A 21191-nucleotide genomic window follows, 5' to 3' on the forward strand; every position below is an offset into this window, starting at 1 on the left:
AGAACTTGGGTGGATACTGTCAAACCCAACTCCTTTATCCAATGTGTAATTGGGTCTGAATCCAAGGTGTGTATTTGCCTCAATTCCAGTAGATCTGGCTTGTCTGTTTGGAAAGCCAATCATGCAAGCCTTACCAACCTCAGAGAAGACCAGAGTTTAGAAGTTGAGTAGAAGGAGGTAGATAAGGAGGCTGGAGGAAAAATTCAAGGAAGCTTTAAAGCTTTATGCTGAGTTAAAGATTGTGAATTGAATTGAATCGAATTGAATGATATACAAATGTCTTTTCTGGAATAGATTTGGTTTAGCAGTGGTTGCAGAAGGAGCTCCGTTTCCTCCCAAAGTCTGCCTCGATTTTTCTGAGCGTGTATCTCAAGATCAGCCCTTCTGGATCCAGGACACTTTATGCTCCTGTTGAGCAGCTGTGGACTAAATTTCATCCTCCCTCCCCAAATTCACGTGTTGAAGTGCTAACCCACTCGTGTGACTCTATTTGGAGATAGGGCCTTTCAAAAGTAATTAAGGTTAAGTCCCGTCCTAAGGGTAGGGCCTTAATCTAGTTGGGTTGGGGGCCTTCTAAGAAGAGGAAGGGAGAGATTTCTTTCTCTTTGCACACTCACTCAGGGGAAAGGCCACGTGAGCACAAGTGAGGAGGCAGCAAGAGAGCCTCCCCCAGACCCAAACCCTGCCAGAAGCTCAGTCTGGGGCTTCCAGCCTCCAGAACTACCAGATAACTCATTTCTGTTGCTTAAACCACACAGTCTGTGGCATATTGTCATGGCAGTCTGTGCAGATTAAGACACCTGCCTTCGGGATACCTGGGTGGCTCAGTCAATAAGTGTCTGCCTTCAGCTCAGGTCATGATCCCAGGGTCCTGGGATCGAGCCCTGCATCGGGCTTCCTGCTTGGCGGGAAGCCTGCTTCTCCCTCTGCCACTCCCTCTGCTTGTGTTCCCTCTCTTGCTGTGTCTCTCTGTCAAATAAATAAATAAAATCCTAAAAAAAAAAAAAAAAAGACATCTGCTTTCTTTGGAAGCAGGTGAACTAAGATAAATAAGATAGGAGAGTTGGGGGATGGAGACCAGGCAGCTCATGGAATTAAAGAAGTAGCTCATTAGGAGAGATTTAAGTGCATGGTGTCACCAGCTTCAAAGCTGTTCCTCACCTCCTACCTCTCCTACATACAGGCATCTTAGAGCCAGTCTTCACGGTCCCTTGGGCTTCTGTCTCCCCAGCATGAGACCTGTTTCCTTTGTTCCAGTTCTCAAAGTACAGAGGAGAGAGGCCATTTGTCTAGACTTTGCTTAGATGCCACTTCCTAGGCCTGTCAGTTGGTCACAGTGATGAAGGATGGGCGTGGGCTTGGCTTGCATCAGCGACCCCCGCCTGGGTCACTCACGGGGAGGGTCATGCAAAACTGGCAGCTTCTTGGGGCGCCTGGATGGCTCCATCGGTTAAGCGTCTGACTCTTGGTTTCAGCTCAGGTCCTGATCTCATGGGTCGTGAGATCAAGCCCTGCATCAGGCTCTGCGCTCAGTGGGAGTCTGTTTTGCTTGGATAGTCTTACAGTTTCTCCCTCTGCTCCTTCCCCTGTTCTCTTACTTTCTCTCCCAAATAAATAAATAAATCTTTAAAAATTAAAATTTTAAAAAGCCACTCTGGCAGCTCTCTTTGGCCCATATATCAGAGCAGGAGTAGGGCAGTGCCTCACTAACTGGAGGACGCCAATGACGGAGGGAAGCAGACAGGACAGATGAAATAATAAATGTCCGTCTAAAGGAACATTCCTGTTTGCCTTCCAAAAATTCTTCTCAACTTCCCATTGCCCTGAACTCCTCTTGCCTTTGCCCTCTTGACCAGTTTCCTGATCCCTAAAATTCCATATCTTTATTTCTGGCCCTTTTCTCTCCTCTAGGCTTCATTAAAGCTGGTTTTCTGTTTCCACCTCCCCCCGCCCCCAGACCCTATAGCAGCGGCATCTTTCCCAGCGAATAATGGTGTCATACCAGAGCAGAACTTTCTTTTTGTTTTATTTAAATTCAATTAATTAACATCTAGTGTACTATTAGTTTCAGGGGTAGAGTTCAGGGATTCACCAGACGCATATAACACCCAGTGCTTATTACATCATGTGCCCTCCTTAATGCCCAGAACTTAAAGCTCAGACTTTTTGGTCGAGCGAGAATCCCTGTTTCTTCTCTTGCCGGAGCAGGAAAGTGCTTGAGTTTATTGACAGAATGGATGTCTGACAAGGCCACTGTATCTTGAAATTCATGATTAGTGTCTCTTTCCCTAGCAGATTACTATCCATACACATTTTCCCGTGTTTTCCGTGTTTTATTGTTTGATCTCCACTATCTGATTCTGCATCTTCTCACTATTTTATAATCTCAAAATTGGTTACTTCTCTCTTGCAAATAAGTTTCCCCATAAAGGGAGGGGAAGGATCTGTGTTTTTAAGCTACCAAAGTATTATCTAAGAGGTCAAATTTGGGGGGGGGGGGTGGAAATAGAGGGAAAAAGGAAAGAAAATAAAGGTAACTTGGGAAAATGTCTTCATGTTAATAGATACATATTAAGGATATTTGGGTTTAAAGGATTAAGAATAATTGGGATTAAAGGGATTAAGGACAATTGGGTTTAAAAAAAATCAAATCCAGATCTTCGAAGCCATAAAAAAATATCAGTGTCTGTGGTCACTGTATTTTTTTCCCACACGTATATTGGTTAGTTGTTTTTTTCTTCAGATGGCATGAGCCACATGATAGTTTTAGCTTTTTTTATTTTTATTTTTATTTTTTTTAGTAGGTTCCACACCCAGCAAGGGGCTTGAACTCACGACCCTGAGATTCTAAGATCAAGAGCCGTGTGCTGCATCCACTAAGCCAGCCAGGCGCCCCTGAGCTTAATCTCATAATCTGCCATATTCGTGATCAGCAGTCTCCATTATAGCCATGGCGTCTCCTACTTTATTTGACCAAAAATCCCCACAACACCTTAATACTTCGAAGTGACTAAACCCTGGGAAGTTTATTAAATAGATCATGTCTGTTGGGCAAACTAAAAGAACCACCCAGGAAGTTTTACCAATCTGTATCTGTTAGTTCAGATTTTCCAACAACTTTGAATAGAATATTTCCTTTGCACTGAGGAATGGTTCGCAAGATGTGCATGTCCCTCTCTGGACCTTCCACCCAGCTTGACATCCTAAAGACCTTTTAAGTCATTTTCCCGTCAATGCATTTTTTTTTTTAAAGATTTTATTTATGTTTTTGACAAAGAGAGATCACAAGTAAACGGAGAGGCAGGCAGAGAGAGAGAGACAGAGGGAAGCAGGCTCCCTGCTGAGCAGAGAGCCCGACACGGGACTCGATCCCAGGACCCTGAGATCATGACCCGAGCCGAAGGCAGTGACTTAACCCACTGAGCCATCCAGGCGCCCCCGTCAATACATTTTTTAAACAAAATTTCATTTATTTCTTTGTTTAAAGCGAGTGCAAGCAGGGGCAGCGGGAGAGGGAGACTCTCAGACTCCCGGCAGAGCACAGAGCCAGACCTGGGGCTCCATCTCAGGACCCTGAGATCATGACCTGAGCCGAGATCAAGAATTGGCAGCTTAACCAACCGAACCACCCAGGCACCTGCCCCATGCCTACCCCCGTGAATGCATTTTTTAAGTAACACAGACTCCTTTAGTTTGTTCTTTTATGTTAATAGCAAAGAGGACTTTCATTTTCCTTTCCTGTGTCGGAGTCTTATACTCTTCTGTTTGTCCCGCGGAAACAAACTCAGAGAAAGAAGAAATCATGTAGAGAAACCACCTAGGGATTCTTGACTCTCAAAATGAGGGTTGCGTTGCACATTGTGCCTCTGAGATGGATGGTCTAAGAGCCAGACAAGGCCTATGGGGCCATCGGGTTCGGTCTGTACGCCACTGGCCTGCATGGTCTGTTGCCCAGTTTCATCAGGGGGCTTCATGTGATGGTTTCCAGCCTCTCTTGTCAGCGGAGGCGGGCCAGCCCCCACCAGCATCCCCTTCCCCTCACTGTCCCTCCAGCCTTCCCCGAGAGACCGCAGTCCATGTGGGCTGTCCTTCGTCATCCTGCTGTTTTCCTTAGGGCCGTGGAATGGTTGTGCATCTCGTGGCCCAGTTACAAGTAGGACAGTAAAGGGAGGACTAGTTTTTAAGATCCTGACTCCCCTGACTTCATGCTCTTACTCCCTGGCCCCTATAAGCCACTGAGTTCACAGACTCCTGGGCAGCAGGAACCTACAGCTCGTCCCTGCTGCAGCTCCTGCTGCCTTGTGTCAGCAGAATCGTCGTCCTTCGGGGCCTGCTCTTGGTCATTCCCGGATAATGCCAGGGCCAACAGAAACATCTGTACTTCGCCACGAAACCTTTCCAAGCCACATCCTCCAACGGCTGCTGCTCTCCACGCAAAGGACAGACGTCGAAGGAAATACAAATGCGGTATCCGAACGTTGACTGGAAGCTTTTTTGTGCTGACTTGTGGAGATGTTGGCTTTCAGAGTCATTTCGATTCTCCTCTGCTTCTCCTCTCCCCTGGCACCCGTGACTGGCTTCAGCCAAATCGGCGAGTGTTCCCAGACTCAGAGCCCACGGGGCAGGCTGGGAGCTTCCAGGGGACACACAGACTGGGCCTTGGACAGAGCACCGGTGATGGCCACTGGGCCTCCGTGTTCGGGAGAAACATTTCAGGGGACATGATGCCAAACTGGCCCATGGCTCCCCGCGCTGCTCCGTGTCCGGCCACAGCTGCCCCCTTCCTCCTGGGTAGTGTTTGCAACCTGCTCTCTTCTCCATGCCCCCACGGACTTCCCAGGGCTCTCCACCTGTCTCACCCCTCTCCTCTTTTTCTCCTGTTTTCCATCAGGTGGCAGCAGACTTCCAAGTCTTCAGGTCTGTCCAGCGGCTTACAGCCTGCGGGTGCCAAAGCTGATGCCCTCAGGGAAGAGATGGAGGAAGCTGCCAACAGAGTGGAGATTTGCAGGGTACCCCCTCTTCTCCCCCCGCTGTCTTTGCACCTCTCTATCGGGACAGATGGGGGAACCCCCACCCCATTCCACGCTTAAAACCTAAGCGTGAGCTCTGGTTGAGCAGAATGTCTCCGAGCTTGCCTGCTGGTATCTCCAGAGCCCGGGGTGAGCCCTAAGAGTTGAGGCTTCGAGGCAGCCTTGGGTGGGGGACGGGGGACAGCGGTGGATTAGCAACAGCGTTCCCGCATGGCGGGCATGGAGGACGTGGCTGTGGTGTCTCTGTGAAGTTTTTGTAAGGCACCTTCATCCCACGGAATGGGCTCTCGGCTGGATGGAACAGCTGAAAATTTAGACAGTAGACCAACCTTGACTCGCTGTCGATATCAAATTGTTTCTCTTTATGTTCACCTTGTAATATTTCCTGAGTCACTCGACCCATCTCCTGCCTCCTGGGACATTGTCAGCTGTGAAGCTGAAATGCTGACCAAGGAGATAGTCAGGGAAAAGATGAGTTCCCGCTTGTTCAGGGAGGAATGTCTCCTTCTAAGATATCCATGCCTCTGCCCTTGGGAATGTCAGAAGCCCTTTGTTACGTCTGCTCAGACGTTTCCCGTCTTCACCACAAACGTTGTGTGGGCATAACTCGCAGGGCACACCACTCGTGATACTCTGTGTAAGAACATCTGTATTCCGCGCAGGTATGTCTGTTGTGGTTCGATCCATGGAGCAAGAGTATCTCATGTTTCTGGAAGTGTGCTGTGTACCCACCTGTTGTCTTAATCTCATATGTTCTTGATTTTTTGTTTTTTTTAAGATTTTATTTTATTTATTTGAGAGAAAGTGACCATGTGAGCGGGGGAGAGAGAGAGGGAGACGCAGACTCCCTGCTGAGGAAGGAGCCCAGTGTGGGACTCGATCCCAGGACTCCGGGATCATGACCCAAGCCAAACGCAAATGCTTAACCAACTGAGCCCCCCTAGGAGCCCCTAATCTGATAATGGTTTTATAACAAGCGTTGCCACTTTGCATGAAGACATCTCTGTTCTTTGTGGCTTTTTCTAGTCTTGTCTGCTGGTCTTTTATAACCACACTGCACAGGGGGCTTCAACCTTGTGTTCGGGTCACGTTCAGGGTCAGATAGGATTGCTCTCTGGAATTAGGAACCGTGACAGGTCGGTAAAGAATCCACGATCTCTCCGCCGACACTACCATGGACTCAAGCAAAGACTCCAAAATACTCCCCCAGGTCCCAAGAGTCACTGGGAGCTGAGCCAATTTGTCATTTGAATGGCTGTGTGAAGGGCAAACAGCCAGCTGGTGAGGTTTGTGAAGTCTAACTCTCGTGCTGCTCTCACTCTGACTCTGTGCTATGTCTACGCATCGTACCTCGGACTCGCGTTCTTGAGTGAAGAGTCCCATTTCTTACACAATGATGCTGTGAAACAGACACGAGACAGTGGCATCGGGGGGATGCTGGACACAAGTCTCCAAGTTCAATACCTTCATTGTCCTGTAGCTCTTTCCATGTGCTTTTCTTACCAAAAAATACGTTCGGTTCCCTTTCAGAGATTAAAAAAGTCATACATTTTGCCATCACCTGTGAAAAAGCATGAAAATATATCAAGAAGAAGCACCAGTAATTGTCCCCCACCCCATTCCTGCCCAGCAACCCATCTGTTTCCAGAGAGGATGGCCAATTCCCCCTTTTCACCCGTATTTATTCAGAATTGTCGGGAACAGTGGCTCTCTGTTATGTGCCGTCTTATCTCTATGTTTCTGTGATTTTAATTTCCCTATTAGTAATGCTCAGTGGGTCTTTGTGTCTATCGGATTTCCTGCAGATATGCATAGACATTCCCAGGTTGGCAAATTGCCCGTTTGTATGGGCAATTGGACCAACATTTCTGTTTTTCTTAAATATCAATTTGTATAAGTTCTCTGCATATCAGGAGTTGAACTTCCTTCTGTTTGTTGTGTTGCAGATCGTTTTTCCAGTCTGCTATTTGCCCCTTGGCTTTGTTTATATGCGTGTATTCCTTTGCACGGGAAACTATCCCAGGCATCTTCCACCTCAAGGTTAAAGTATTTGGTGTGGTCTGTGTTTTGAGTATTGGACATTCCAGAAGAGATGCGGTGGTATCTCGTTCTAAATTGCCCTTTGCAAATGACGTAAGATGATGAACATCTTTTCATATGCTTGTGTGCTGTCTGTATGTGTATATACATACACACACTTTGGTGATATGTCTGTTCAAGCCTTTTGCCCATTTTCAAATCGGGTTGTTATTTGGCATTGCGTCGTCTCATCTCCAAGTACTGGGGGAGTTTTTCCAGCTCTATTTCTGTAATTTTATTTCCAGCTTAATCCCACTGTGGTCAGGGAGCCAGCACTGTGTGATTTCAATTCTTTTAGATCTGTCAAAATGTGTTTTATGGCCCGTGATGTGATCTGTCTTAGTGGACATTCCTCGTGAGCTCGGGAAGAATGTGTATCCTGTTGTTGTTGGATGAAGGAGCCCGTGGATGTCAGCTCTGTCTAGTTAATGGATGGCTGAGTTGAGCTCTGTCCATACTGCTGTTCTGCCTGCTGCATCTGTCCATTTCTGATCAGTTGCTGTTGAAGTCTCCAGCTATAATAGTAGATTCCTGTCTTTCTCTTTGTAGTCTTGTCACTTTTGCCTCATGTACTTTGATGCTCTGTTGTTCGGGGCACACACATGAAGGATTGTTCCATCTTGTAGAATGACCCCTTTAGCATTAATGGTGTCCCTCTTTATCCCGATAACTTCTCTCATTCAGAATGCCTGTCTGGGGGACATATAGCCACTCCCCCTTTCTTTTGATTCGTGGTAATGGGGTATGTCTTTCTCCATCTTTTTACTTTTTATCTGTACATATCTTTATATTTAAAGTGGGTTTCTTGTGACCCTCATATAGTTGGGCCTTGGTTTTTGATCCACTCTGACAACCTTTGTCTTTTCATTGGTTTATTTTCATTGTTTAAGTGATTATTGAATATAGTTAGATTCATATCTACCCTAATTGTTCCTGTTTTCTACTGGTTCCCCCTGTTCTTTAATACTATTTCTGCCTTCAGTTTTTCTGCCTTTGAGTTTTTACTTGAGCATTTTATATGGTTTTATTTTCACTCCTTTCTCAGTCTATCAATTATACTTTTGTTTAAAATGTTTTTTTAGTGGTTGCCTTAGAGTTTGCAATGTACATTCACAACGAATCCAGAACTGCCAGGGAATAGCTAGATGCTGTTTTGTTTATGGTGTGAGTATGTCTTAGTAACAAAATGTCCCTAGTTCCATCCACCAACTTGTGACTTGTAGGGAAGCAGACATAGCCACAGGTGTGTTTACATGAAGATATCCATGCATTCATGTGTATTTATCTGGATACATGGATACATTCACATAGATATGAATACAATGTTGCTACCATTCTGAAAAAAAGTATCAGTTCAGTTAAGAATAAAAGAAATAAAAGTTTTATCCTTATCGTAGCTTCACTGCCGATTCTCTGATGTTCTTCCTTTCTTTGTGTAGGTCTGAGTTTCTGACTTATATATACTTTTTCATTCTCTCTTAAAGAACTTTTTTCCCCTTAACATTTCTTATAAGATAGTCTACGGGCAACAAATTCTGTAAGTCTCTTCAAGTCCCTTTACAGGGTAATTCTGTAGGGAACAGAATTCTGGGTTGGTGGGATTTGTTTTTGTTTTTTCTTCTCAACGATTTTAAATATTTTACTCCATCTTCTTCTGACTTGCACAGTTTCTGAGGCAAGGATGGAAGTAAGTCTTCTCCTGGCCAGTGTATTTGAACTTATGGCTTCTTTGACTATTTCATTATTTTTGCTTTTCTGAAGTTTGAATATGATATGCTCAGGTGTCGTGTTTTTTTCCTTCTTTAGCCAAAAGCCCTAATACCCCAAGACATGATTATCTTGCTAATATTTTTTAACTTTAACTATAAGGAAATACATCACCAGAATTCATTTTAAACTGCAGAATTTATCCCAAAGAAACAAGCAAGAGATGGATACACACCTGTATAAATAAAGGCTTTTCAAGTGTTGTCATAATGAAAAATTAGAAACACAATATCCAGCAATAGACACACCATCCTTTCATGAATTAAATATCATGTGCCCACTAGAAAGAATAGTTGTCTGGGGGGTAATGAGCTACAAAATCCTCTGGTCCCATTTTTGTAAACCAAGCAATCATACAAAACACATGACTGATAAAAATAGATACAGAGTGACCAGCCATCATGGTTTTTAGAGCTCGTCTCCAGTGTGGTGGGATGCAGGGTGAAGCTGGTGATTTACGCTGCCTCTTTCTGAGTGTGGATTGGCCATCAAATCAAAAACAAATGATTGTTGCAGCACATTAAACTCTGGTGATTATTGATTTTTTTTTCTTTATAACGAAAATTCACCAATGATTTAGAAACATGGAAATTGGACTTAGTTTCCACTTTTATTTCTGACTTGGAGTGCAGCTTACTTGTCAGTAAGATCGTAATCTAATTATACCTTTCAAAAATCCTTTGGTGTTCCTGAGGGCACTCCCAGACGGTCTGTCTGCCTTTTCTAGGATCATCTTTTGGCAAAGCTCAAATGCTGAGTCACTGACGTCGTATTCAGTGTGACATTTAGTCCTTTCGGGGGTCCCTCCCTTTCCTCTGCCTGCTGAGCCATCTTGATCCTCTGGCTCTCTGTGTTTTCCCTGAGTTGACATATCTCCCTCATGACTGCTGCTGATGGATGTCCCCTGACCAAAGGTGCTGGGGTGGGGGTTGGCAGATGAACTCGATTCCTCTAGAACCTTTGCTAGATTCAGCATCCCCACAGAGGCTTTTCTTTGCCAGGATGCTCTGGAGAGGGGGAGCTGAGACTTAGAACCCATTTAATTTCTCAGGAAAGTTACTGTTGCTAAGTCTGTGTTTCTCCTTCTGTTATATCAGCAGATGGTTACAAAGTCCTTACTAGTTTGTGAAATATGTTTCAGATGGTGGAGGATAGACAGGAGATAAGATCCTTGAACTCTCAGTAGCTACTCAACCAAAACTGGAAATTGAGCACTTTACCTAGAGAGTCCGATGAGAACTCTGAGTGACACTGTGCCTAGTGCCTAGACTGTTCCCAATGAATGTTAATTTACTTGCCCCCCCCCCGACCCCTCCTTCATTCTTTGAAGCTGGACCAAGTGTAGCATTGACTCATCTGTGCTTGAAGCTCTCTAGAGAACAGATTTCCCTTTTAACTCTGTTCCTTGGGTGCAGAAACTTCCACATGGTCTGCCTGTCAAGGATACCGGAAGAGGAAACAGACAGCTGCTCACATCCCAGTGCTCTCACTGAGGATAGTGTAATTGGCAGCTGGACGGGCTGAGGGTGGTGGGATTGGTGCAGAATGCTTGAAGTTTCCACACTTCAGGCTGTTGGTGAAGCATGAGGTTGCTTGCTTGAATCCTTCAGCATCTGGATCAGCTTTCTTGGGCTGTTCTCCTATTTTCCTCAACGTACCCATCACAGAGTCTTCTCTCGACTAAGCATCGCTTATAAAGATCTCTCCTACCTAAGGCTCCCAGACAGGAAGGATCTTGAGAGCTCACCTGAGTTGTACAGACAAGGTCACACACATTGCATGCTAAAAATCGTGGTTAGTGACCGAGTCTGCACCCTTCTCAGAATGTACTTCTATCATACATCCCTATGGGTGTTTCTATGGAACTGAAACCCTTCTCCTCAGAGGAAGGCACATCCCAGATTCAGGTGCCACATAAAGTCATTGCCCCCGGTCCCACAGAGAGCCGGGTGGCGAAGGACAGTTAACACCATGAGATTTGCCTGGGGATTGACTCAATCCTGGTTTTTCCAAATTTCGAATCAGCTGCCCTCCTTTGAACCCGCACATCTGTCTTCGCCAACTTCCCCCAAATTGGTGCATTTCTGCCTCTTTCCCATATGCTTGTGATCGACCAGTCAGTCTTGGGGGGTGAAGAGAGCAAACCAGGAGAAGAGAGGGCGGGCCATTTTCAGGAGTGGTGACACTGGCTACGGAGATGCATGGAAGTAATTTGCACATCACTCCCCCGCACCAGCTTTCCTGACTCTGGATGCGGTTCATGTGTTACAATCCCTGGGGAGACGCCTGGCAGAGGTGCTCCTTCCACACTTACTCACTCTTTGGAGTCAGGGCTGGGAAACGCAGGAATGCCCATGAGAAAAGTCTTTGCCATGGCAGGAATCGTTAAAAATAAGGTTAAACAGCAGCAAAGGCTCTTCCTTCTAGATGTCTAGACTCACGTGTTAGCCGGTCAAGTGTTCTCTGTTTACCTTGGTTGTGCATTTTACCTTCCACAGGACCAGCTCTCGGCAGACATGTACAGTTTTGTGGCCAAAGAAATCGACTATGCAAACTACTTTCAAACGGTAAGGGTCTAGAACGGTAAGAGAAGGTCAGGTTCGCTCACAAGAGTCAGGGCGTGGACAGGAAGGAACGTGCCATGAAACCTAAAGGCCCTTGGAGCACGTCGTGGGAAAGAATATGGGATTTAACTCTTCTGTCTGTGATTAAGTCTGGTCTTCTATTTCTCCTTGTATGGATTTCTCTAAAAATCTAAGAATAAAACTGAACCCATCCATGAAGATGATAGCAGCCCCCGTGGTCTGTGGCCGTGGTTCTCAGTTAGAGGTGATTTTGTCCACTACTCCAGTGGCTGCCTGGCCATGTCTGCAGGCACCTGTGGCCATCACCCCCGGCTGGGGGTGGGGAGGAGGTGCATCTGGGGAGGAGAGGTCAAGAGCAAGGCCAAGCATCCTCCAGTGCGTGGGACAGTCCCCCACAGCCAGGAATGACTCAGACCCAAATGTCACTCGGGCCAAGGTTACAAAAGCTGGGTCTGTCATAAACAAGGAAACTGGGGAGAAGAAGATAGCCCCGCTCCCAGCTCATAATTGTTTCTCATTTCGATTTTGGCCCAAGACAATGACAGGTAGGTAAATGATGATTAATGTGGCCTGTTCGCCTGTCTCTCATCGATGAAAGCAGATTTAGACCCGAGAGAAACAGGATCTGAGTCATCCGTACTCGAATGATCTGGTCCAAATAATTAAGACCCTGGCTCTCTACCAGGGTAAGTGCAAGGCAAGTCGAAAACAAAATAAAACAAAACCAGCGACAATTAAAAATTTTTTTTGAGAGAAAAAATATAAATTAAAAATCCAGTTAAGTTCATGTGCCTTTAAAGCTGGAGGCAAAAATTCAAACTTGAAATGATTGGAGAAGTGATGGGATGATAAGGAAGGTGAGGAGGAGAACTCCTGAAAGATTTTCCATTGTAAGCACCCTGGGCCGGTAGCAGTCCCCGAACGCTGGGACCAGTGAGTGGTCCAGACTTTCAGATGCGTTCCTTCGGTCCCCCAAAAAGAACCGATAAGCATTCCTTCCAGCCTGGAAAGTTTATTTTAAAATAATAGCACTTTCTCAAGTATATTCCATGGGGTATATTTACAGAGATAATATTTTAGAATTTCTGGAACTTAATGACATTTTTGACATTCCAAAACGTTCTTGGACTGCCTCCTTGCCATTCATGTACCGTTCTTTTGTCCAATGTTCTTTTTTTAAAAAAATCTAATTCTTAACTAGTGTTTAGTTTTTTCTTGGAGACAGTAGTATCTGCTCTCCATGCCAACCATTTTTTTAAATAATTTTTAATTTTTTTATTAACTTATAATCTATTGTTAGCCCCAGGGATACAGGTCTGTGAATCACCAGGTTTACACACTTCACAGCACTCACCATAGCACATACCCTCCCCAATGTCTATAACCCAGCCACCCTCCCCTTACCCCCTCCCCCGGCAACCCTCAGTTTTTGTGAGATTAAGAATCTATTTTGGTTTGCCTCCCTCCCAATCCCATCTTGTTTCACTTATTCCTTTCCTACCCCCAAACCCCCCACGTTGCCTCTCAATTTCCTCATGTCAAGAAGATCATATGCTAATTGCCTTTCTCTCATTGACTTATTTTGCTAAGCTTAATACCCTCTAGTTCCATCCATGTCATCGCAAATGTGCCAACCATTTCAATGGAGAGATTCACGCCGCTTTCCTTCAGGTGCACCCAGTTGCAGGGTGAGGGGTGTCTCAGAACAGAAATGGCAGGACTCTTGCTTACCCAGGTCCATCTGTTCTTGTTAACATTTCAGCAGCTGTGTCATTAGCAGAATGGTCAGAATAGGTAAATTTGAAAGAATTTGGGTTTTAGGGCTGCATCACGGAGCCAGAGCCGTTCTACATGAGCCCAGGGTCCTTGAGGATTTTGGACCAAGCCCCACGGTTTCCAATCAGTCATATATTGAACTCACTTTGCAGAAACCAAGATATATACAGCCTAGCATTCAGCTCTGTCATCTAGGCAAATTAATTAAAAAAAAAAAAAAAGATTTATTTAGAGAGCAAGCAAGTGGAGTGTGCATGCTCCAGGGTGGGGGGCAGGGAGGAGAGAAGAGAGACTGCCAAGCAGAGTCCTCGCGGAACCCAACATGGGGCTCAATCCCAGGGCCCTGAGATCATAGCCTGAGCTGAGACCAAGAGTCAGATGCTTCACCGACAGACTGATTTCTAACTGTGTCCCTATTTATATACTCCTGTTGCCCTCCTCTTGGTTGCCTTTGCTTTGAGGATGGGGTGTGAGGCAAGGTGGGGTCCCGGTGGAGGCAAGCTGTCTGTGTGAGACACCAGGGCCCTGGGGTGGTCCCCCTTGTCCTGGTGTAAGACACAAGGGCCCTGGGGTGACTCTCCTGCCTCCCAAATGTCTCCTTGAGGGTATGGACTCCTTTGCTCCAGAGGCTGAGGAGGAGGCAAGCTCGAGCCCTCATTTGGGGTGGCCTGAGAGAGAGCAGGGTGAGGTGAGGAAGAGGGGACACCTTCACGCAGAGCCCCCCACAGTGGGGTACAACAGCTGTGCTCCCCACGCTCCTGCAATGGCTAATGCTCCCCCTTGTGTCTCCTCAGCTCATCGAAGTGCAGGCTGAGTACCACAGGAAGTCCCTGGCGCTTTTGCAGGCCGTGTTGCCTCAGATAAAAGCACAACAGGGTAAGTGCAGACCTTCCCTGGAGCGGGGAGGTGGGTGAGGCCAATTGCCTGCCGGGATGAGTACCCCCGGGTCTCCTCCAGCCCCACCAACGAGCCTCCAGAACTTTCCACACTGGTTCTTGGAGCCAGCACACCCACATACACACGGCCCACCCCCCCAGGGGTAAGTTGGGGGGTGTATGTGGAGGTGTGTGGTTGCGTATCCGTATGAAGCCCAGCAGGTCCCGGCGTTGCTCACTCCCCAGCCGTCTGCCCCACCCAGGCTCTTCCCTCCTCCCCAGACCACAAGAATGGAGACTGAACTGGGCCTCTGTCTTTGGGAGTCAGGCACAAGTGCCCATCACTAACTGCTGATGGGCCCCTCTCTCGCTTCCCCGCTCAGAGGCCTGGGTGGAGAAGCCCTCCTTCGGGAAGCCTCTGGAGGAGCACCTCACCATCAGCGGCCGGGAGATCGCCTTCCCCATCGAGGCCTGCGTGACGATGCTTCTTGAGTGTGGGATGCAGGAGGAGGTAGGACTGGGGACCGCTGCACCCAGCCCCGAGCAGGTGCCCTGCTCCGGGCCACAGAGCCTGTGGGACTCTCCTTCCCTCCCTGGCCCCCACCAACCCAGACCTGTCGCGATACGGGACACCTCCCCATCCTGCAGCACACACATTGGTCCCGCTCTGTTCCTCGAGCTTTCACTTGTCGGGAGGAGGAGGATTGTGCGAAGCTGATACCACTGGCCCCTGAGAAACTTCTGGCCCCGCTCCAGCCATCCTGTCTTCATATTTCACAGGTTGAGGCCAGACCGCTGCTCCTCCCTCCCTCTCCCTTCCTCTTCTCTTCTTTTTCTGCCCCATCCTCCGCCTTTTCCTTCTTTGCTTGATTAATTCCATTTTTAAAATAGACCTTTTAACCTTTCTGATCGTGACTCTTCGAGAGGATCCTGAAAACAGGATTGATATTGACAGGGACAAGCCCTTCTTAAGAGCCACATGTAAAGAAGTCTATGGGAAATGGGTGACTCTTGTTTTATTGGCGTGTAAACCATTTCCTGGGAGATGGAGCTCGCGCTTGGTTTCTTCTCTAGGCGCTTTTGAAATCTTTGGTCCATCTTCCTTTGATCTGATCAGCCAATCGATATTCACTTAGGGTGGGCCGTGCATTGGCTGCTGACCAAAGTATACACGTGGCTTATGAACTTGCTGGGGGGGTGCACGTGTCTAGCCTCTATTTAATACAACTGATTAATTCAGATCTAGTCTTTACGTGGGCCCTGGGTCATGTGTGACAAACCAAGGTCTGCACCAGAGAAGGAAGCCAGTGATCGTCCAAATGCATGTCGGCCGCCGCCTCTGTGCCAGGCGTGTCCACATGCGGGCTCTTCCCAAGGGATGGGATAAATGTGGGGTTTTGGGACCACGTTTTAAGCGCCGGGCATTCTCGTGTCTGTTACTGGTATGGAGATCGTTACAGTCCCTGAGCCAGAGCCTTATGGAGGGAGGTGAACTGGGCCTCCCCTCACCCCATCGCTTTTTAAAATTGTGGAAAAACTGCAACACATAAAGATGAAATAATGAGCCTCATCACCGAGATTATGGACCGCCCTGCTTCCCCTCTGCCTTCATTCCTGTCCCCCAATGCCTGCCTTGGATAACTAGAAGCCAGTCCCAGACACTGTGTCATTTCATCTGTAATACTTGAGTATGTTTCTCTAAAAGATAGGGAATAGATTGTAATTATATATAATATCGAACATAAAAGCACTGTGTACAAAACGGAAACGTAATATGTTCGTGTCTTCAAATATCTAATCAACATCAACGGGCTCTTTCTCCCTCTCCCTACACCCCCCCCCTTTTTTGCTTTTCCCTACTTTGTACCAGCTTTTCTCCTTGTAGTAACAGAAATGCTCAGGTTGCCCCTAGCCTGGGGGAAAAAATAGCTTTTTTTCCAATCCAACTACAACCTCATACTCCTTCCCCAGCTCTTCCATTTTGTTCTTGCCTTGACTCCCCAGTTCCCCTCTCTCTCCTGCCAGCAGTTTGGGATTGCCAGTACCATCAACCCATCCCTGCCCTTAGGGAGCTTTTGGGTCCTTCCCCCTCCTCTGGGCTCCACTCCCATGTGTGCCACCATTTTTTCAATATGCACCCACAGATTTCCTCGGACACCCCCAAACTGCACTCACTAGCTGTTTTAAGAAGCTCCTCCTCCTCCTCTTGGATTTTATCTGTCACTCAGTGAAATGGCCTTCTCAGTGGCATGGTCAAAAGTCTACAGGCTGTTTGACAGCCCTACTCACTTCTCTTGGGCAGTATCTGTCACCAGGTGCCAATGCATTTGGTTTCCTCCACGACAGTGGCGTGGTTCTATGAGAATCCAACCCACCGCTTTGGTACCTGCTGTCGCTTGCTCTCGGGCACAGCAGCCTTGGTCATGCACTCGTCCAAACATATTTATGGAGCTTCCTCCCATATAGGGACGGAGAGAGCTCTGGACATCTACTCAGAATGGAGCTAACCATCTTAACAAGCCAAACACTCTGTATTCCAAACTAGGAACATATTCTTTGGAAGAAACTCAGAGATCCACATGGTGGCCACAAAAGGTCAAACGTGCAAGGACTGTTCTGCAGAATGCCAGGAGCTGAGAAGGCGAAACCAATCAGTAGCTCTTGGGTCATGCCTAACTCACCTGTGGCTTGAGGGTTCCCTTCTGACTCTGACCTGCGTTTGTCTGGTCAGCGTACCCGTCTTCTCTCTCTCTTCAGAGCTCACTGGTGTGCAAGGGACAGTGGTTCGCTTGGAAGCCATGATAAGGATTCAGAAGTAATTTTAAGAATGAAACACGGAAAAAAAAAAAAAAAAGAAACATGGTGGGGCACCTGGGTGGCTCAATCATTAAGCGTCGGCCTTCAGTTCAGGTCATGGTCCCAGGGTCTGGCATCAGGCTCCCTGCTCCACGGGAAGCCTGCTTCTCCCTCTGCCGCTCCTCCTGCTTGTGTTCCTTCTCTTGCTGTGTCTGTCAAATAAATAAATAAAATATTTTTTAAAAGAAAGAATGAAACACGGAGGGGCTGATGGAAGCATTGCTCCCTAACAAGCCACCCCTAGTTTGCCGGTCCCCTGAGGACATAGACTTGGACTCTAGAAGTAGAGGCCTGCATCTCCCAGGACACACACACGCTCTCGCCCTGTAGAGCTTTTCCCCCGTGTCTGACCAGGTGTTGGCCGACTTCCTCAACATCTCTCCGGATCACACCAGAAGTGGCAGTGCCCGAGGTTCATTCATCCCGCAGATGCTTAGTGAACCAGAACAAGGCGCCACCCCGCCCCAGGCACTGGGGACACCGCAGTGGGTGAAGCCCGGTTCCCGCTCAAAAGTTGCTTCCGTGTAGAAGAGGGGACGTGTAGAGAGCGGGCAGCTGCCCTGCTGGGAGGCGGTGATGGGGAAACGGATCAAGGTCATCTGGGAGGGAGGGAGCGGGGAGGCCGCGTGCGAGTTGGTCTTGCTCGTGGGCCTTCGCGCGGCAGGGCTGTGCGCTGACCCTCTGTGCTGTTGCAGGGGCTCTTCCGTGTGGCGCCGTCTGCCTCCAAGCTGAAGAAGCTGAAAGCTGCCCTAGACTGCTGTGTGGTGGACGTGCAGGAGTACTCAGCAGACCCCCACGCCATCGCAGGTGGGCGCCTCCGCCGCTTTGTGAGGGGCCCCCAGTGCTGGAGAAGCTCAAGAGGAAGGGAGCGTGATCCCGTGACCCTAGAGGCAGCGGCTTCCCAGCATGCATCAGATACGTCCGGGGAGGGCATGTGGTCACATGACTCTCAAGCCAGCACATGCGTCCGATGTAGCTGGCAGAAAGGGGCGTGGTCACATAACGCTAGGGCCCGCACCTTCTCAGCAGGTGTCACATATATCCGGCGAGGGCGTGTGGTCACATGATCCTCAAGCCAGTGTACGTGTCGGATGTATCTGGGGGAGGCATGCAGTCACATGACCCTGGAGCCAGCAGCTTCCTAATATGTGTCAGTAGCTTCCTAACGTGTGCAGAAGGGCGCATGGTCATGTGATCCTCGAGCCAGCGGCTTCCCAGCATGCATCAGATGTATCCAGGGAAGGGCGCGTGGTCTCATGACCCTGGAGCCAGCCAGCCAGCGCACCTCTCAGATGTATCCGGGGAAGGGTGCATGCACGTGATCCTAGAGCCACCGGCTTCCCAGCTTGCATCAGATGTAATGGGGGGAGGGGAGCAGGGAGTATGTGGCCATGTGACCTTCAAGCCAGCCACTTCCCAGTGAGCATCAGATGTATCCAGGGAAGGGCACGTGGTCTCTTGACCTTCGAGCCAGTGCATATGTCAGATGTATCCAGGGAAGCGTGCATAGTCATGTGATCCTCGAGCCAGCAGCTTCCCAGCATGCATTCCACATATCGGGGAAGGGCACGTAGTCATGTGACCCTCATGCCGCAGCTTCCTAACGTGTCAGATGCATTCGCAGAAGGGCGCGTTGTCATGTGACCCTTGAGCCAGTGGTTTTCCGGCATGCGTCCCATGTATACTGGGAAGGGCGTGCAGTCATATAGCCCTCGAGCCAGCCGCTTCCTGGCTTGGATCAGATGTATCCAGGGAAGGGTGTGTGCTCACGTGACCCTCAAGCCAGCGGCTTCCCCGCACGTATCCGCTGTGTCCACCTGAGGCTCGGTTTTACACCTGGTTGCTGGGGCCCGGTGAGGAGAGATCTTCCCAGTGTGCGGAGAGACAGTGAGGTGATGGTGGGAAATAGGGAGAAACCAACGTGATTGGCAGTGCAGGCCCCCCTGCTGTGCCAGAACCTCCGAGCCGTACACGTGGGAAACTACCGTTCTCGGTGTGGGGATCAGGGGAGCCCGTCCCCAGACGGACCACCCCCACGGGTGACGCCGGCTGGTAGGACCCATCTTTGCCAGCGTCAAGTGGCTCAGAGCCATTATTGTGTCCGTGTCCAGGAGCTTTGAAATCTTACCTCCGAGAGTTGCCGGAACCTCTGATGACCTTTGAACTCTATGACGAGTGGATTCAGGCTTCCAAGTGAGTACGCCGCGTCTTGAAGTGTGTGGTTGGGTAGGGTTATTTGCAAGGATTTGTTGAAATGAGGAAAGCATGTGACCTCTGATCTTAGGGCTCCGCTTCTTGGCATATATGGTGGAGAAATGCTCGTGCTCGTACCCAGAGAAGCGAGTACAAGGACACCGATGCCGATGTCATTTGGAATAGGAAAAGCCTGGATGTTGTTAAAGCTGTATTGGTTGGGGACCAGGGGCATGAGTAAATAAATCAGGGCGTATTTACACTGTGGCATACTCTGGAACGCTGGAAAACCCTGGTGGAGCTATTCCTGCTAACACAAAAAGATGGGGAGACTTACTTTTTAGTAAATAAAACAAGTTAACAAGGACACATATAATATCCTGTTTTGTTTTTTTTAAAACACAACACACTCAAAACCCTGTAATTGCAGGAGTGCCTCTATATATGCATGAGTGCATGGAAGGTTCTGAAAGGGCTCACACAAGCAGATCATCATGATTCCTTCTGAAGAGAAGCACAGAGCAAGGGGAGGGTCACAGGGTCTTGACTCTTACTTGTACTCGTTAAAAAGATGTTAATCATGGCCCATTAATGGCTAATATACAAACTTGACCTCTGGTCCGCAGAGTGCCCGAGATGGGCACTAGAGCTCTCTCGTAGCAGGTTTTGTCTCAAGGCACAGCCAGCTTAGGCCCTCAGTAGGAATGCTCAAGTACATATGTGCGTCTGTAGGCCCTGCAGCTGACCTCCGAGAGAAGGCTCTGTGTGTGGCGTTAGAGAAAGGAAGCTAGCTCCCATCGTGTGGTGGGGCACTGTTTTTTTGTGGGGTTTTTTTGTGTTTTTTTCCCAAGGTGGAGTAGAGGCTACACATTGGAAAAGCCTGGCCATTTACCTGGCATGCTTGCATCTCCTAGTGGAGCGTGGGTGTGAGCTCCGTGATGATATTGACCATGAGTGATGCCTCTGTCCAGTGTTTATTAGGGACTTGTCACTGCTCTGATCTCATTAGGTGTTTTCAACTCATTTAATTGTTACAGGAACGAACCCTTTGAAGGCAGGTTATGCTGTGCTCCCTAGCTTACAGGTGAGGAAGACAGGTCCTAGAGCAGGTGTGTCACCAGGTTACCTGCCATCTAATAAATGACAGAATGAGGAGTCGAGTCCAGGGGATCTGGCCTGGAACCCACGTGCCTACCTATGGCACTTCGCGTCTCTCTAGAGCCCCTCAGTGGTCCTAGGGATGAAGAGAAATGAGAGCGTAACTGCTGATGGAAACCGTCCCTTTTATTTCTGGACTGTATACTCGAACTTGATGCTAGAGGAGCCAGAGAAGGGAGAACAGCCGGGGCATCGGGATCTAGCCAAGTCCTGGCAGCATCTGCCCTTTCCCCTCAGGTGCTGATTTTAAAGCTTGAGATCAACCAGACCCTCTGCTGAGGCCTTCATACAGAGTCCCCTTTGTACTGCTCGTGCTGACTCTGGGTGGGAGGTCGTCCTGTGAGCCCATTTTACAGATGAGGAGAGCGAGGTTATGGAGAGAGTTGGTAGTTGGCACATGATCATGGGCAGGATGGAGCTGGGTCTTTAATGGCTTCCCTGTACCAAACCCTCCTCGTCCAGCCTTTGGTCAAATTGAAGCCACTTCGCAAATACGATCTGTTAACCTCTCCGTTTCTAAGTGGCTCATTTGATTTGCACTTCACAGTCCTAGGAAAAGTGTGTTTTGGAGGATGGTTACCCCTTCTCAAAGCTGAACTGAGGGAAAAGAGAGATTTTTCTCCCCTTGGCCAGGATCTGTGGATGGACCTGTGGGTACACAGTGATGACGTGTGTGGGTGCTGGTCACCACCCTGCCTTGGGCCCCAGGTCAAGGGCTTACAGCTGAGCGCTCACCCTGCCAGTGTTTTTCTGGAGAAGATTCTTTGAGCAGAAAGACCTTCCTAACCATGTATGCCTTGTAGATTTTCACGAAAAGCGTATAAAAAATGTAGTCCTATAAGTAATCTCTTTTAATTCCTAGTGGCCTTATT

At 48.2% G+C, this 21191-nt stretch overlaps 1 protein-coding gene and 1 long non-coding RNA gene across 6 annotated transcripts in view; one reads left to right on the forward strand and one right to left on the reverse strand.

Annotated features, from left to right (window-relative positions):
* ARHGAP44 (Rho GTPase activating protein 44) overlaps positions 1-21191 on the forward strand; it is a 164013-nt gene that overhangs the window by 113180 nt on the left and 29642 nt on the right. For all 5 annotated transcript variants that reach the window (XM_082708461.1, XM_082708460.1, XM_082708459.1 and 2 more), the window contains exons 7-12: positions 4892-5009; positions 11375-11443; positions 14032-14113; positions 14496-14623; positions 17664-17775; positions 19080-19161. In XM_082708461.1, the coding sequence (XP_082564587.1) occupies positions 4892-5009; positions 11375-11443; positions 14032-14113; positions 14496-14623; positions 17664-17775; positions 19080-19161 (591 nt within the window). The remainder of the gene's footprint in view (positions 1-4891; positions 5010-11374; positions 11444-14031; positions 14114-14495; positions 14624-17663; positions 17776-19079; positions 19162-21191) is intronic.
* Positions 16915-17876, reverse strand: LOC309852156. Its single transcript, XR_014305107.1, has 2 exons — positions 17647-17876; positions 16915-17120 (listed from the first exon to the last, which is right to left on the reverse strand). It is a non-coding gene; the product is annotated as an uncharacterized lncRNA (long non-coding RNA).

The sequence above is a fragment of the Mustela nivalis genome (genome assembly GCF_964662115.1).
Source record: "Mustela nivalis genome assembly, chromosome: 17".
Taxonomy (NCBI): domain Eukaryota; kingdom Metazoa; phylum Chordata; class Mammalia; order Carnivora; family Mustelidae; genus Mustela; species Mustela nivalis.